The sequence below is a fragment of the Cheilinus undulatus genome, linkage group 2, assembly GCF_018320785.1.
Source record: "Cheilinus undulatus linkage group 2, ASM1832078v1, whole genome shotgun sequence".
NCBI lineage: Eukaryota > Metazoa > Chordata > Actinopteri > Labriformes > Labridae > Cheilinus > Cheilinus undulatus.
The window spans coordinates 40,393,613-40,410,279 of NC_054866.1; the positions used below are offsets into that span (position 1 = coordinate 40,393,613).

Sequence of the window (16,667 nt, forward strand, 5' to 3'; positions counted from 1 at the left end):
ACAGAAACAAAATCCAGCATGCAGTGTATTATAACAGATAAATCAACTCATCTTTCATTCAAAATAGTTTATTGCTATCATGCAGGAGTGCCATAAAAGTCTAGACCATCACAGAAGATGCAAAATTGTCTTTATCTCTGTACAAATATACTGCAGGTTTTCATAAGTAGAAACCCAAAACAAATAGAAAGAAAAAGAAGGGCAGGAGGAAGTAACGAGTTGAAGCTGTTCCACTCTTTTAACCCAATGTAGGTTTCGTTACAGCAGTTGACATGCATCAACATTGCAGTGCATTATACTGGGAGCAGACAGACACGCACGCATACACTCACTCTCGCACATTCAGACAGCATATTTCATTTACAGCTCTGTCGTGCAAAAGAGGTACAAATGACACTTTACAAAAGTACCAGTAGGAAATTGATAAATACATATACTTTTTTTAACTGGTTGCTAAAATAAAGTATTGAAACATATCTTATTCATCCAAACCACCTGTTACATTATGAGGCTGGGGGATGCCCACTGTGTCTTTTGCAGCACTTTTGGTTGTTCATCGGTCGGGAACGCCCTACGTGTACCGGCGTCCCTTCTACTTTAATAATCACCTACAACTACTGATGCATAGTTCTGTGCTCGTATGAAGCGCTCAATATTAAAACTGGCACAATGTAATCTGAGGATAGTATTCATCTGTAACAAATGTAAACATACTGTACTGATCGTACTGTTACAGCTACAACACCCTCGGACATTCAGTGTTCAAACCACAGGATGTACATCACAGACTCGATGTAGATCATGTTGTTTAGGATTCTGTGTAAAAGGGGCTCATAGGACCAAACACACTACAAATACAAAGGCCTCAGACAGGAAAAAAGGGGGATTTGGCACTCTGATTTCTGCTTCCAGAGCTCATTTCTTCATAAAAGGTGGATTACAAAGAGAAAACTTCCACTTTATGCAGAGTAAACATTGCTGTCCTGTAACTATAGCCCTTTCCAGCGCTCATTCCATGCTCCCAAACTGCTGAGAAGTTTCCTCTGTCCACCTGAACAATCATTTAAACAGAAATATCACTGAGAGACGGGAAGCAGCAAGACCTAAAATCAAAACTAACCCTGCACAAGGTTTAATAAACTTACATTTGGTTGAAACTGCTTGAAGGTTTTGCGTTAAATGTTTTCTGAGAAGCGAGAAAAATCTGCTCTTTCATTTTTGTGGGTTTTGAACTGTAGACGTTTTCTTTTGAGGTCTGTCATTGATAAACATACTGTGCACTCTATTAAATCTATCCAAATATCTAAATTTAATAACAGATCTGAGTTTATTGTCTTGCATTCTCTGGTTTCTGAAAGTTTTGGTAACTTAACAGTTAGGTCCAGAATTATTTGGACAGTGACACAATTATCATTTTGCTTCCATCTACGAACACCATGAAAATTAAATTAAACTGTAAAGATGTGACTGAAATGTAGAATTCCAGCTTTGAATTGAGGGGATTTACAACAATAAAGCATTTACAATTTAGGAACTACAAGCATTTATGCAAAGTACTTGGACAACTGACTTTGGAGCAGTTCCATGGCCACATGTGGCCTGTTCCCTTCATATAATTTAAGACAACGGAGGAAGATAAAAGGTCTGGAGATGACTGCAAGAGTTAAATCAGCATTTTGTTGATGTTTGACTGGAGCTATCAATGTGAAGTCTGAGGAAGTATCAACGCAAGTGAAGAAGGCCACAAATTGTGGCCCACAATTAGGCTGAAAAACAAACAACAACAAAAAAAAACCCATCAGAGTGATGGCAAAAGCTTGTCAACTGTCTAAGTCAACAATATGCTTCCTTCTTAAAATGAAAGAACACACTGACAGGCTCAGTAACAAAAAGCCCTCAAAGGACAGCTAGGGTGGATGGTAGCATAATCCTTTCCTTGGTCAAGACAAGCTGCTTTACCACATCTAGACAAGTCAAGAATACCACGGAGGTGGTCTGCATTTCAGTGCCTAAATCTACAATTAAGACAGAGACTTAACAGCAAGGTGAAAGCCACTGGTAACATCCAAGAACAGGAAGACCAGATTAGACTTGACGGCAAGACATTCTCACATGTACTTTTGCTTTGTTTAAAGTAAAAACATCTTGCATTGTCCTTTAACTGACTTCAATAAAAATACTGTTAAAAAAAAAAAAAAAAAAAAAAGAAAAGGATATCACTGTGGAATGCCTTACTTTACTAAACGGTGCATCTTCGGTGCACTATTTACGTCTCATCTACCTCATGTTACTATGTGACAAAATTACATATTTCATACTTTAATATCATGCATGTTGCACTCTTTGCAGCTTTTTGATGCATACATACCTGTATGCATTTATTAAAGTGTCGTATTCAAAGTTGCACATATTTATATTAAAAATCTTTTCTTTTCCTTCTTAATATTTAATCCCTGTACATTGAGAGCAAAGCCAACCAGAGTCAAATTCCATGTTTGAGTAAGCATATGTGGCATACACAGCTGATTTTGGCTGTGACTTTTCCATTGAACATCTTAAAAAAAAAAAAGTGTCCTAAGTGTACTAAGACTTTGGACAGATGAAACCAAGATAAACCTGGACCAGAATGATAGCAAGAGAAAATATGGAGAAGGAAAGGAACATCTTATGATCCTAAGCATGTATGGCTGCCAATGGAGCAGCCTCACTGGTGTTTATTGGAGAAGCAACTGCTAAGAGAAGTAGCAAGATTAATTCTATAGTGTATGGCCAATACTCTCTGCTCACATTCAGTCAAACACTAAAAAGACTGATATGGACAGGACTTAACATCACATATGGACAACGACCAAAAACATACAGTGAAAGCCACCCAAGAGTTTCTGAAGGCAAAGAAATGGAATATTCTTCAATGGCTGAGTCAGTCACCTGATCTCAACCCAACAGAGACTGCTCTTCAGATACAGATGATGAATCTAAAGGTAGAAAGACCCACAATAAAGGCCTGGCAAAGCATCTCCAGGGTAAAGAAACTCAGGATTTGGTAATGTCCATAGGTTTCCAACTTCAGTCATTGACTGTACAACCGTACAAAGAGTCAGAAACAGGATTAAAGGGAGGGGAATGATGTGGTGAAAGAGCCAAAGGGTGGACTTGAACTGGGACCGTACACGTACATTAGGTGCGACCTCACCACTGGGCCACCTGGCATGACTGAAAAGGATTTTCATCCATGTAATGAAAATATTTTTATAGTTTTAAATATGTTAGTCTGTCCAAATACTTTTAAAACTCTGAATAAATTGGCTGCAATTCTGTTTTTTTTTTTTTTTTGGGCTATTTGTGCCTTTATTGATGGAGGAAGACAGTGGACAGAATCTGAAACAGGGATGAGAGAGCTGGGGAGAGACATGTGGGAAAAGGCTGCAGGTCAGATTCGAACCCGAGTCACCATTGTAGATGGGTCACGCCTTAAACCACTAGGCCATCTGAACCTTGGCTGTATTTCTTAAATGGTGTTTTTCAGACACCCCTTAAATTAAAGCTGAAAGTCAACACTTCAGTCACATATTGTTTTGTTTTAAATCCACTAAATCTGAGCAAAATATTGAAAAGTGTCAATGTCCAAATAATTACAGGCCTACCTGCATGTTTGGTAACATTGCTGCCTTATCATAAAAAGACACTTGTATCACCCCTGGACTGTTCAGCTCTGTTATCTGTTAAAACCCTGGTTTAACAGATCTCTAAGTAAATTTTTACTTATTCAAACTTTAAAAAGCTGCAGCACTGCATCTTTCTCTCACTCATGCTCACATGCACTCAGCCCTAAATCCTAAAATAAAGCATAAGATCAAAAGCTGTAGCTGAATTGGTACTTGTATAAATCTGTGAGGCAATTTACCTCTTGTCAAACTTCCTTAAAGCTGTTTTTGGATAATTTCAAAGGTTGTACATTGATATTTAGTCTTTAAATTCCCTGCTGTTTTAAAATGAATCATTTAGAATGAATATAAATCCAGCCAAGTAGCTACTTTTGCTGTTTAACATTTTTAAGAGCCATAGTAGAGTCTGTATTAAGCTTTTTAATAAAATTCCTTTGTTGGAGGATCTACTTCATGTGTAAGCTTTTCCAAAAAGGACACAACATAAGACAGAAAAACTTATAACCATCAATAAAAACAAAGTACGCAGTGAAAATCAAAGGTGTGCGCATTCACTTTGGGATTTGTAGGCTAGTTGGTTAGGTAGTAATAACCAAAACATTGAATGTTGTCTAAATGGGTTAACGACAAGAACCAAGCAAACACTAAGAGCATTCGAGTATCAGTCAAACTAAAGTGAAGACATGCAAAATGTTATATAACAAGAAAGAAAAACCAACTGGGAGACACTTTTCCCTTTGAGACTGGCACAAATTTCCTGCAGAATAAATAATACTTTACATTCCAATGTACAAACCTACCCATTCCCCATATATTCAACATTGACCGAAGAAGCAGATAAAACCGAACAACTGTTTAATCCCATAATCCAGTTCATCAGAGTAGGCGTGATACCTACAAAAAGATTCAACGGCAACAAAGTGCGCCATAAATTGACCAGAAACTTGTTTCCAAAAACCACCCAGAGGAATTCAGTCAAGCAGCTTAACAGCCTGTAGTTCATGTAGCCCTTATTTCCTCTGTTTCTTGAAGATCTTGAAGGTGTGTTTCTTGCGGCTGGCAGTGGAATCTGTGTCTTCTCCTGTAGAGCCACTGTCCTCCTCCAGGGGGCTCTTCTTGGAGGACAGCTGGGGGATGCGACTGCCGCTCTTTGCCCCTACGACCCCGGGCTGCCCTCCTCCTGTGGGTGACGGTGTGTCAGGTTCAGTGGAGTTGGGGCTGAGGGAGCGAGATGACTCTGACAGGCTGTTGATCTCACCCAGGCTGGGCGACTCCTGCATGCCGTACACCTTCTTCATGAGGATGGGGCTGTCTGGGCTGGGCTCTGCAGGGTTGGTGTCGGGAATGCGGTTTCCTCCATTAGGGGTGTGAGAGTGCAAGGAAATGCTATCTTCTGCACGGCTGGACAGGCCGTGCATTAGAGATGTGGGCTTGATCAGGTGGCTTTTGGAGCTGTAGGCAGATAGCCGATCACCAACTTGTGACAAGGACAGGGAGGAGTCGGAGTCGGAGCGATTAAGGTCCCTGTGGGAGGATGAAAACTAAGTTAAAGGAAATGAAAGATAAAACAAACCAAAACAGTTGAAAGTTGAAGCCTTGCATGCTGGGGTTTATCTACACAATGCCGGTAAAGCCAAGGACACGCTGGGCACAGCCGAGGCACTGAAACTGCACAGTTGTTAGTTATGCAGGCAAAAAACAACACGAAGACAGGTTAAGAGGAATGAATGCATAGATTCTCTAATGCTCATTTGTAATGGTGTGAGAACAAAGAGGAACTGAAGAAAAATGAAACACTACAACAGCATGAAGAGAATAATGAAACCCAAGAAGGTTGTTATGATCCATGTGTCTCAAATGAAACAACAGCAGTTGGCAGAAAAATAAACACCCACGCACATGCGATGTGTGTGGAGAAAGAGATGGGTACCCGTGGCTTTCACTGTGTGCTTTGGAGACATCTGAGAAGGTGAAATCAGGAATGGGGTCCATGGGCTGAAAGGAAGTATGATAAAAATGGGAGGAATGAGGGGCTGCAGCACCACCCACAGAACTGGGCAAGCAGGAAGAAGACGTGGAAAAGGAGGACAGTGACTGAGGGTTTAGGCTGGACGCAGAGATGATGGAGGGGTGAGACACGGCCGAGGAAAGGGGAGGCAGAGGGAGACAGTCGAGCTGCCCGAATGACTGACTGCGAGACTGTCTGAGGGTGGCCCTTGACCTGGGTGGGTATGGGGATCCCTCTCCCTGCTGCCCTGTCAACAGGCAACTCTCTACCAACCTCTGGGAGCCCATGGCCAGCTGGGGGTCAATGTGGCGTTGGCGCAGGGACATCATACTGGGAGCTGTGGGCACAAAACAACAGCATTATCAAAAAAACACAAAGTCTGAAGAATAGCAGAGACCATTTGAGAAAGTGAGGAAAGATACTCAGGAGCTGGGATTGAACTCCTAGATATTTGCTGGCCCAAGACTTTAAGAACATATATTTATTTTAGATATCAAACATATTAGAGCCTTTACTGTTATTCCATAATTCAATCCCAGATGCTCCTGTCTCATCTCTCCTATTACCAAGGGAAAATGACATCAAATAAAAGGAGAAAAGAGTGAGGATGTTACCATCTAAACTTGGTTTAATTAAATAATGGAAATAAAACACAGATACTCTAGTTATGAGGAAAGTGCCCTTCAAAATAAAGAGAAAGTGCTTTGGAAAAGTAAGCAAGGGTAGACTGGGATGTGACAAGGTTAAAATGAGGATGACAAGCAAGCATTTACAGCAAAGTCTGGGGTGTTTTTTTTTAATAGATGAACGCAGCATTCGGTGGTTCTGTCCTTTCAGCTGTGTTCATCTGCAGCCGCATAATGTTTGATCAATAAAATATCACAGCTTTATGTGGCGTTGAGACAAGGGAAGAGAAAGGGAAGGACTAAACTGGGACGTTAAATAAGTGGCCAACCAGGATATTTCCACATGTGCTGACTGTCTGAACCGACGAACCACAGGTCGCTGGCTCGCCGTTCCAACACCCGCATACCGTCTGTTGTGTGGCCAATGAGACGGCAGTGGAAGCCAAATGGCAGCGAAGTAGTGGAGGGAGGGAGGGGAGTGAGATGGCAAGAGCAATTAGTGTGGATTTAAAGACTTACTTAAGATTGCAGTTGGAAAAGCATTCTGCAGTGAAACTTGAACCTGATGTTAGTCAAATCCAAAACTTAGGTCAAGTTTTGCTTCAGTATGAAGTCAAATAATAAGTCTTTGACAACATGGCGACAAAACATTACTGTGATGATTTTTCTTTCCATAAAAAACATGTGATAGCCATAAAATTCTGAAATAAAAATTACTGTTAATGTGCATTAAATATATATTTTCATACATTTTGATGTCTTTCATCAGAGCCCTGAGATGGGATTGGAAAAAAGGTCATGCAGATCCTTTTTCTAAGTAAAACATTTGTATGGCATTTAAAAAAGAGCAAACGTTTTACAAATAATCTTTTTAGTTTCTAAATAAAGTGAAAAGTACCTTAGAAAAATCATCTTTGGGAAAATTTTACTTCACCTGTGCCTGTAACATAGCTAAAAAGGTTACATACTGTCAAATACATTTTTTGTCTGTCTCAATTCATAAACTACCAAGAGAAAATAGAACAGATCAGTGGATATTTCCACACTAGCCTCTGGAGGACTCTGTGGGCCTCTTCTTCAACCTCAGTAAGATTTTAATTGGACACTGACTGTGTATATTTTCCTTTGGTTGCAGCTGTTTGACCAAATGTAGATAAATCACATCTCAGGACACAACCACTAGAAATAGGTCAGCACAAAAATGTGTTCTCATTAAGAAATATATTTTCCTTCACAGTTCAATTTCCAGACAAGAGTCACACGAGTCTTCAGACTCAAGTTAACACTTTATCAAAAAAGAGAAGAATTAACAAAAGGCATTGGCTGGAATTGTGCTTAAAAACAAGACAATTATGTGAACTTACATGACACAGAATATACAAATGTAAAGCAACACTCATTCAAATCAAAGACATGGTCGACCCTCACCACCACCAGAAGGACTGCATGGTCAAAATCAGATAATTATTATCCAAAAGGTCCAAATTCTCATGTGGGCAGATTTTTGGATTTCCCCAGCAGGGCCTTGGAGTTTTTAGGGGTTCGTTTGCTACTTCCCCCATAAGAGCCCAGAGATTCAGATGAACTCTTACATTGCAGAGTTCCAGGCACGATACCCTCGTCCAAGTCGTCCATGTCATCGGACATGATGAAGTGCTGAGGCGTGGCTCTGCCACCCATAAAGCTGGTGTCCAGGTTGAGGCTGGAGGCCAGAGAGGGAAGGCCTGGGTTGTTAACAATGGTGAAACCTGTGAGGATCTCTATCTGCTGCCAGCGATGAAGCCTCTCCCGCAGAGCAGCCGTCACCTCGCCTAGGGCTTGTCTAGGAAAGAGGAGAAGTCAGGTGAATTTAAATCTTAATGTTTGTTCTGTTGGGACTTTTTTAGTAAATAAAAACACTGCTTTTCTAGTTTGTAAAATTATTGTTTTTATTATATCTCAAGCTTACTTTGCAGCCAATATTTTGTGGTCTACATCATCCAGGGAGGAGCTGTGAGCCACATGGAAAGTCCCAAAGAGAGTGTTTCTCTTTTTCTTGATCTTTTCTGCCTGTGAAAAAAATCCCAAACATTATATCCTGCCAGTGCCTTTTTGCACACACTTAAGAGCCTTTTTCCTGGTTATACCAGCAGTACAGTGAGTGATCAATAACATGAAAAGCTTTCCAAGAGACATAATCAAAACTGCTATTAAGCTGTCTTGTATTTTGGCTTTTAATATTCATATTGCTTACAAATGGAAATTAAGCCCAAACGTATCCTGATAAGTTTGATTACGCAGACATTTTTCATTCTCAAATCTTCAGTGACTTTAAAATAAATCCTCTTCAATGATTACTGATAGATTGTCCCATTTTCTAGGCTATAACATTGGCCCTTATGATATAAAATGCTCACCCCTTCTTTGGCCACCAGGAGCTGTCGTTCTGCATTTTGCTTCTTGATGTTGTAGTACTGCACCTCCACCTCATGGGTGAGCTGCAGCCACTTCTGAAGGGACTCTGGTGGTGACCAGCTGCTCCGTGACTCCAGCTCCTTCTCTGCCTTCTTCAGTGCCATACGCACCTGCAAACAACCAACCAGAAATAACAAATAAATGTGTGAAAGATACAAAACCATACACTTACTGATTTTATCAAATAAGTCTTTTGATAAGTAAAAGTGGAGAGGTTATGTGAAGAGCCACATAGCAAAAATAGTAAGATTAACCAAAAAGACATTTCATCTAACTTGTTCTTGTTTCCTTGTTTTAATATCTGTAACCAAGACTGAACTATAAACAGTTTTATGCAGTCAAAATACATAAAAGAGGCATGTATCTGTAAGACTGTCAAGATTTTGGAAACTTTGATACTTTTCTATACTACATGTGTTAAAATGACACAATCCCTTTTACTTTAAGGACCAATAGTATATTAACATAAAAACTTCAAAAAATCTTAAGATCTTCAATCCTATTTTGCAACAAAGATATGCGTAGAGAAGAGTGCACGGTCTAGATTGCTCAAAGAGATTGGCAAAATTTAAGTGCCAAAACACTGCCAATTTCTTGTGAAATGTTGACAGCATGAAGAAGTTTGCCTACAATTTTTCAGTATTTAAAAAAAAAAGTTACCCAACATTGGGTGCTTATGTCTTGTATTTTTGTTTGTTGTAGAAACAGTAATTAATGTTTTTTAAACTACTGTCAGAGTATGACACTGTTATTGTGACAACCCTACTGCTCATTCAAAATACTCCACAGTTTTCACAATGAAGGACTGATCTTAATGTTCGCTCCTGCCAGTACTAAGCGGTGCCTAAAGATCAAATTCAAAGCATCTAACAGCTAAACTGAATCTGAATGCCTTCCAGGTTTCCTATTTATCCATGTGACGGAGGTGTCTGAGTAACATCACTGTGACAGTCCCTCAAATAAATACTCTTTGCTTTGCTTACTTGTGTGGGCTGTGCTATGCCGCTACTGCCAATATTAATGGACAAAGGCTTCAGTGGGTGTATTTATATTATAGCAAGTGTGAGTCTGATAGACCTAAACATACTGTGCAGTTAACACGTTGGAACTTCATGATTCAATCTGCTCTGAATAATGAGGGTAATAAGGACCTTTCCTTTGAATTGAAATTGAACATTTACTTGAGTACTTGATAATACCACTACCTGTTCCAGTTCTTCCTCAGCGTACTTTTGGCGACTCAGTTCGTTCTCTGTGCCCTCTCGTAGCTCCCGCAGGCGTTGGGCCTCCTGTTTGGCTGTGTTGATCTCATCCCTCAGCTTCTGCTCGAGGTTGACCTTCTCCACTTCCACAGTACGGTGCTCCTCCTGGGCGATCTGCAGCCTGGAAACAATGAGAGGAAAGAAACAACAGTTGTTCTTTGGTTTTTATAGGAAAGAAGAAACCAGTGGGTGCTTCATAAGGCCAAGCAGAGAAATGTAGCATAGTAGGAGCCGGTGTCATTATCTGTAGGCAGGCATGATGTGTAAGCAAGTATGTGTGGTATGTAGGACTTGCATCAGTCGTGCATGACCGGAAACAATGGCTAACATGCAGAAAGCTAAGAGAAACGGTCAGCTGCTGGGCGACTCACAATAAACTGACATCAGAAGCAGCAGAGCCAAGAATGAGAACAGCTGCTAGTGTGTAACTTTAGAACAGTACAGTGTAGCTCAATGCCACTGTCGTATCCAGAACCAACATGTTGGTTTGTATGTGGGCTATTTTTAAACTCGCCTCTTAAGAAAAGCCTACTTTTGGAGGAGGGGCTTGTCACCCATGATGTAATTATTTGACACACACATTTTAAGAAAGTGCATCAGCACCACAGACCAAAATTACACTATCACCTTCATGTCTAGACTGTTAGTGTTTGAAGTATGACGTGTATTTAAATGAAATAGATGGGGTAATTTGGTCTGTTAAGCACGTGGGAATAATATGCAGAAGGGGTTTGTAAGAATTGTTCTTTGTTTGATTTTAAACACAAAAAGCTGCAAACTAAAGATCCTTCAGACTTGATGGGGCTGGAAGTAGTTCTACCTCTCCCTCACTAGAGAGAGGCATTCTCCTCCTTTCAGGATAAAGAACAGCAGAGAAGAGCAGAGAAATGAAAGATGAGCCAGAGAGCTTGCTATGGAAAATGTGGGTGGTGGGCAGTCCTGCTAATGCTTTCGACCCTGACCTCTGTCGCTCTTTCACTAAGATTCGAAAGCATTGGCAGAGCTACAGTGCCCAGAGGGAAGTTGCTGAATGCTGTTTCACCTGACCTGCATTGCAGGGCTCTGAGGACGCAGACACGCTGTCTCTGCACACTTTACACAAGAACATAAATCATAATCCTCCATTTTATACACTAACATTTCTACATTTTCTTCACCCCTCTTATTTGTTAACATTGTTCTTGTGGAAAGAGAATTAGCTTATTGATACCTATCATGAGTTTTGTTATTGTCCTTGTCACCAGAGCTATCAAGGCTGTCTGTGATAATGCCACACCCCACTCCAAATGTCAGTGAATAAGCACTAGAGCTGACATGTTAAGCACTCATGCTTTTCACCATCTGCAACCAGTGAGGTGGAGGCTGGGTCAAACAGTACTCGAAAAGGCACCCAGGAAATCCAGCTCCAGGCAGAGCCTCCTCCCACTGTTTCCCAACAAGGGAGCTATGGCTGAGCCAGGCTACTTGATACCGGCACAGGATCTGCTTGAAGGTATGGAAAGAGAGCAGCTGGCAGTAGGGATCAGGAAGAAAGGCATGGCCACAGACAGAGGACATACCTCTCTCTCTCTCTCTCACTCTCTATCTCACTCTCTCTCTCTTTCTCTCAGCTCCAAAACCATGCACCAAGGGAGACAAAAAACCTCTTCGTTCTTATCACACTGACCGCCAATATAACATAATATCCTTTCCTACAGCTACCGTGCCAGGCTTTCAGGGATGTAACGCATCCCTGAAACCTGATACAAGAGTTTAATACTTAACACCAACTCTGTTGTATGTCTGAGAATCACAGTCATGTGCGTGCGGTATGTGTCTTTGGCAGCAGAATAATATGAAGCACCGGTTTTGACTACACATTGTCTTTTTGTTAATGAATACACAAGATTAAACCCCATCTTGTGCATATCTGTGTTATAATAAACAGTCATTTTAAGATCATAGTGCCTTGCGGGACATTTCATACTCTGTGACAAACAACACAATTGCTTTTCTTGCTCTCACGCTGAGCTCATCCACTGGATTTAAATGTGGTTCCACATTACTGAAAAGTAGCAAACCAATTGTTGTGTAGCTCTAAATAAAATGCAACATTTTGGGTTATGAAAGATAATTTAAAGCCTGCAATAGTCAAGGAACTGTGTGTATGACAAGATGACGATGTAGGTTAGACACTGACTGAATAACGTCTGTACTTGTGGCTTTTAAGATGAAAATCCCTGTGGTTCACTCTACAAGAGAGTGAGGTATGAGCAATTAGCTTAGTGAGAAAGATGGTCAGAGCCCACTTCAAAGCTGGCAGTGGAAGGTGTGTTTTCCCAGCTGATCAAAGTATAAAGCTGCAGAAGCAGCACCAGGCTGACCTGGCATTTAATCAAGGGACACATTTGACCTCAATAGTTTGTCCCCAATGACAATCAATCGCTCTTTTGGGCAGATAAAACACTTTCGCTCACTTTCGTAAAGAGCTAAGCCAAACACACAGTAGATTCTATGAAAACTGGGCATATGGGAGCACCACAAAAGATACTGGAGTGTTTCAGAAAGAAGTGTTGCTATCAGAGAAGGAAAAATCTAAGGCTGACAAAATAGCAATGCTAGTTCAGCCAAGGAAATCTAAGTTTTTCTTCATTCCAGTCTATTTGCTGTTCATCAGAGCATGTCAGCTCATGTTACAAACCACTGTCTACAAAACATCCAGTTGAAACAAAGAGCTATTCATGGGTAATAAGGGCCATACACTATACAGAAAGTCTTGATGCAGCTAAGCTAACCTCTCTTTGTTCCACAGGGCAACATCAGGACAGGAATGTAATGCAGTCATGTGGAAACGCCCGTCACTGCTCCTCCTTACTCTGGCAGATCTTTCTTTTTTTTAATCAAATTGTTAAGGCTTACCCAGATGTGGAACCCTTTCATTTGAACCAATCCGTTTTTCAGTAAAGATTGCTTTTTAAAATCACTGGTGCAGGAGGATCATTTAAATATGTTTTCAAAACACAACACACTCCCACTGACAACCAACCGTCACCTTTTCCTAAAACAACCAACCCTATTCTAAGTGAAATGAATTAAATGGTAACTTCATGGAAAAAACAGCAGGTTTAAATACAATTTACAATATGACAGAAATCCACTTTCAATCATTAAAAAGCTACACTATGATGCATTCAGAAAATGCATTCACAGCCTTAGTTAATGCAACATTATGCTAAAAAGCACATTTCCCAGGTTTGCGTCTGCGTCAGTGATATGTTATAATTAGAAATACTTCTTTATAGATGTTAAACACCACATGTTACCTTGTTTTGAATTCATTCACTCTAAAGGCACCATCTACACATCTTGGTGGTGATCTCCCTGATCTTAGAAAAAAATAAAACTCATCCTGTATGAGGTGAAGCCCTGTTGAGTATCCTTTAAAGGAGTAAGAAGACACAGAGCAGCACACTTTAAAGCACATTCCCAGCATTCCATGCTGTATTAACAGGACCAAAATAGTAAGATTTGTGTTATAATCTCAATTTTTTCCCCATGAACCCACAAATAACTGCAAAACACTTTATCATTCAGGCAACAGTAACCTGATATTCAGCAAGAGGAATCACACACAACGGTACTATGTGCACCAACAATATTCACATGCTGTAGTTTACTGGCTTAACTAAAAATGTTCTCTGACTTGTTTCCCGCCATGACAGCTTGATGGCAAAGAGCAAAGGTACCTGTACACAAATCAACTTAACCGGTTCCTCTCACTGGGAGGAAACAGCACCTCAAATAACAAAACTCACTGAGCACCACATTGCTTCATACAGACTCAGGTATCATCTCACTACTTACATCTGTAATACTGACAGCCAAATCACAAAATAAAGTAAGCCTGATATAGAGTCTAATTACTATTACAGCAGCCAAAGCTAAAGGCAACGCTGCATGTTTCACATCATTATTCAGTGCCTTAAAACAGCAACATTTCATGTCTTTATCACAAATACTGCAGCTTCATAGGAGAAGATAACTCATCTGTGTTGAGTGTGAGTGTGTTTTAAAGGAGTGCTTGGAACTGGCCAACTCTGATGCCATCTCCATTCTGCACTGAACACAGTTATGAAGAGCCATGTTTGTTTCTTGCAGTGTTGGGGGTAACATGTTATAAACAAGTTCTAGGGGTATTCTAATTACATTCTCTTCAACCACTTTACAGGGAGGTATCTACCAGCAAAAGGCAAACCTACAGTTGTGCTTGCATGTGTAACTAGCTAGTTCAACTTGCAAGATGACAAAAAAAGACAACATTTACTTTGTGGAGCTATCCCAATGATGCAGATTGTTTTTAGGAAAGGGACAATAACATGATGAAACTTAAGGTTAAAAACCTATCCATCTGCAGTAACAAATGCAGAAACACGCCTATGGAAATTTTCATGCAATAGGTACAGTGCTTAACAAATTTATTAGACCACCTGTCATATTTGTCTCAAAGACCATCCAGCATCCTAAGGTGCTTTAATGTGGACTCTTTCATTTTCAGTGAGCTCTCCACATTTTACCATTTTGAACAGGAATGAGGGATTTCAAACTGAATTCACTCAAATTTGAGCCAGCTCACTGGGCTTCTCTGAGAAGTCAGAAATTAATTATAACATTGAACCACTAAAAATAATTTTTCTCTTCAGGAATGCAAGTAAATAACTATAATTTGACATATTAATCAAGAAATATTAATGTGCTTTACTATTTTTTTTTCAGTTTTTTTGTAAATCAGTCAATTTGAAAATTCATGGTTAACAAAAATATATATATTTTAGCATTAAAAATATCATTTCGGTTACAGAGCTTCTACATATTGGTGAATTAACCACTGCAGAAACATAAAAAATGATTTTGGTTATAACCAATGCTGTTAATTTAGGGCAGCTGTGGCATAAACCTTACTTTGGTTAGGGTTAGGGCGGTCTAATAAATTTGTTAAGCACTGTATATGTGCAATTAAATAAACAGGCCTAAAGCAAATATGCAATTAACACATGCACATCTATAATTGTCTGCAATACTCAGCACTTCAGCACTAAGGTACTTTACCATCCGCCTTATGCACTTTAACAGCAGATGTTCAATTACTTTCTGGTCAGTCTAAAGCAGAGTCACACAGCCACCTAGTTATATTTGGGTCTTTGTATATGCATGTACTGTTTATGTTTTTTGGTGTATTGTCTGGTTTTATGTATACGTCTTATATTTCATTATGTATATGTTTGGTGTACACTTTATTAGCGATGCACCGAAAATTCGGCCGAAAATGGCCCAAAAGTGCATTTTCAGTTTTTCGGCCAAAAGACTTATCGTTGGAACAACAAGGCCGAAACACGACGTTTTGATGACGCAAGCAAAAACCGCGGCCAGCACACGCTTGGATCAGTGGTTCTCAAATAGGGATACGCATATGTGAAGGCACTGGAGGGGGTACGCGAGATTTTAAAATACATGCCGGCTATTTAAGAAAAATAGGGTCCTTCTTTGCACGTCAGGAGCGACATGTTTTTGCGAGTATATTACGAACATTCTTTCATTTTTTCACTGTTTCATTCACTGTTTCATTCACTGTGCCAGCCAAGTTTGTGAGAGGAGGAACTGACTTTTCATTCATTCTATGTCAAATATGATCAATAAGAGTTGTAATATTGCACAGCTGAGGCTCGCAGTGAGAGGAGTTAACTCTCTCCACAGCACACAGACTGGCTCACCTGTTTGTGTTCAAGACTGTTCAGAGGAGTCATTTAGCTGGTTGATCTGGAGCTTTTATAAGTCGTATGTCTGAGGTCAGAGGAGATTGTGTTGGTAAATATTTCACTAAAGTCCCGTTAGTTTTAGAAACAGCTCCAGCTGAGTGAGTTTCGCTCCAACGAGCGCACATAGTGGTGTTGGTGGTGCAGATTTTTAAGGTAGACAGATGAAAAAAAACGTCCTCCTCTCCAACACCGCCTGATGTTTGATATCTCCTCATGTGTTTTTGCCTCTTTTTTTTTTAACCTGGTAGAGAGGGAGACAGGCAGCAGGCAGCCCAACATGTCCACATGAGCGCAAATGCGCTACTTAAATATCCGCAGCAATGTCGCACTGCGAAATGATGTTGCAGGTGTGGAAGCTTGCTTTGACTCGCTACAGGTTCTAAATGTAAATATTTTGTGTAAATAATTTGCATGAAAAAATTGCGTATAGAGTGTAAGGACCTTAAATTTATAAACTGGAGTTAATATTTTGTATGCTCTTAAATTTAATCACCCTAAAACCCCCTGAGTCTCCCCCATGGCAGGATGGTTTGACCCACACTGGCACATGCCTGTCAATCACTATACTCACAACCTCTCCATCCATAAAAAGGTTTATGATTTATTTTTTTGTGAAGAAATGCTGATCTATAACTAAGTTCATGATTTCAGTTTGAGAAGAGAGAAGTCTTTTTTATAACTTGTTTATTATTTACAGGTTTTTAGTTCTTTCTAACTCTATGTTTTTATTTCCAAATTGTTCCAGAGAGCCCACTGCAGCTGAGCAGAGTTTGGCACACTTCTGGGTTTAAAGGCTTTCCAGTCACTGTTTTCAACAGCTACATTAATTTGAATTCCCACATTTAGAGATGAGAAGATGT

At 40.0% G+C, this 16,667-nt stretch overlaps 1 protein-coding gene across 6 annotated transcripts in view; it reads right to left on the minus strand.

Annotated features, from left to right (window-relative positions):
• Window positions 1–58: 58 nt before the first annotated feature.
• The window catches only part of stim1a (stromal interaction molecule 1a), a 38,687-nt gene continuing 22,078 nt past the window's right edge, over window positions 59–16,667 (minus strand). For 2 of the 6 annotated variants that reach the window (XM_041797367.1, XM_041797355.1), the window contains exons 8-13: window positions 9,959–10,136; window positions 8,696–8,863; window positions 8,248–8,348; window positions 7,892–8,121; window positions 5,596–6,010; window positions 59–5,189 (exon numbers count right to left, since the gene is read on the minus strand). In XM_041797367.1, coding sequence (XP_041653301.1) covers window positions 4,676–5,189; window positions 5,596–6,010; window positions 7,892–8,121; window positions 8,248–8,348; window positions 8,696–8,863; window positions 9,959–10,136 — 1,606 coding nt within the window. In that variant the 3' untranslated portion in view covers window positions 59–4,675. Of the gene's footprint in view, window positions 5,190–5,564; window positions 6,011–7,891; window positions 8,122–8,247; window positions 8,349–8,695; window positions 8,864–9,958; window positions 10,137–16,667 lie in introns of all 6 variants that reach the window. The other 4 variants (XR_005992454.1, XM_041797375.1, XM_041797383.1 and 1 more) reach the window with 4 other exon arrangements.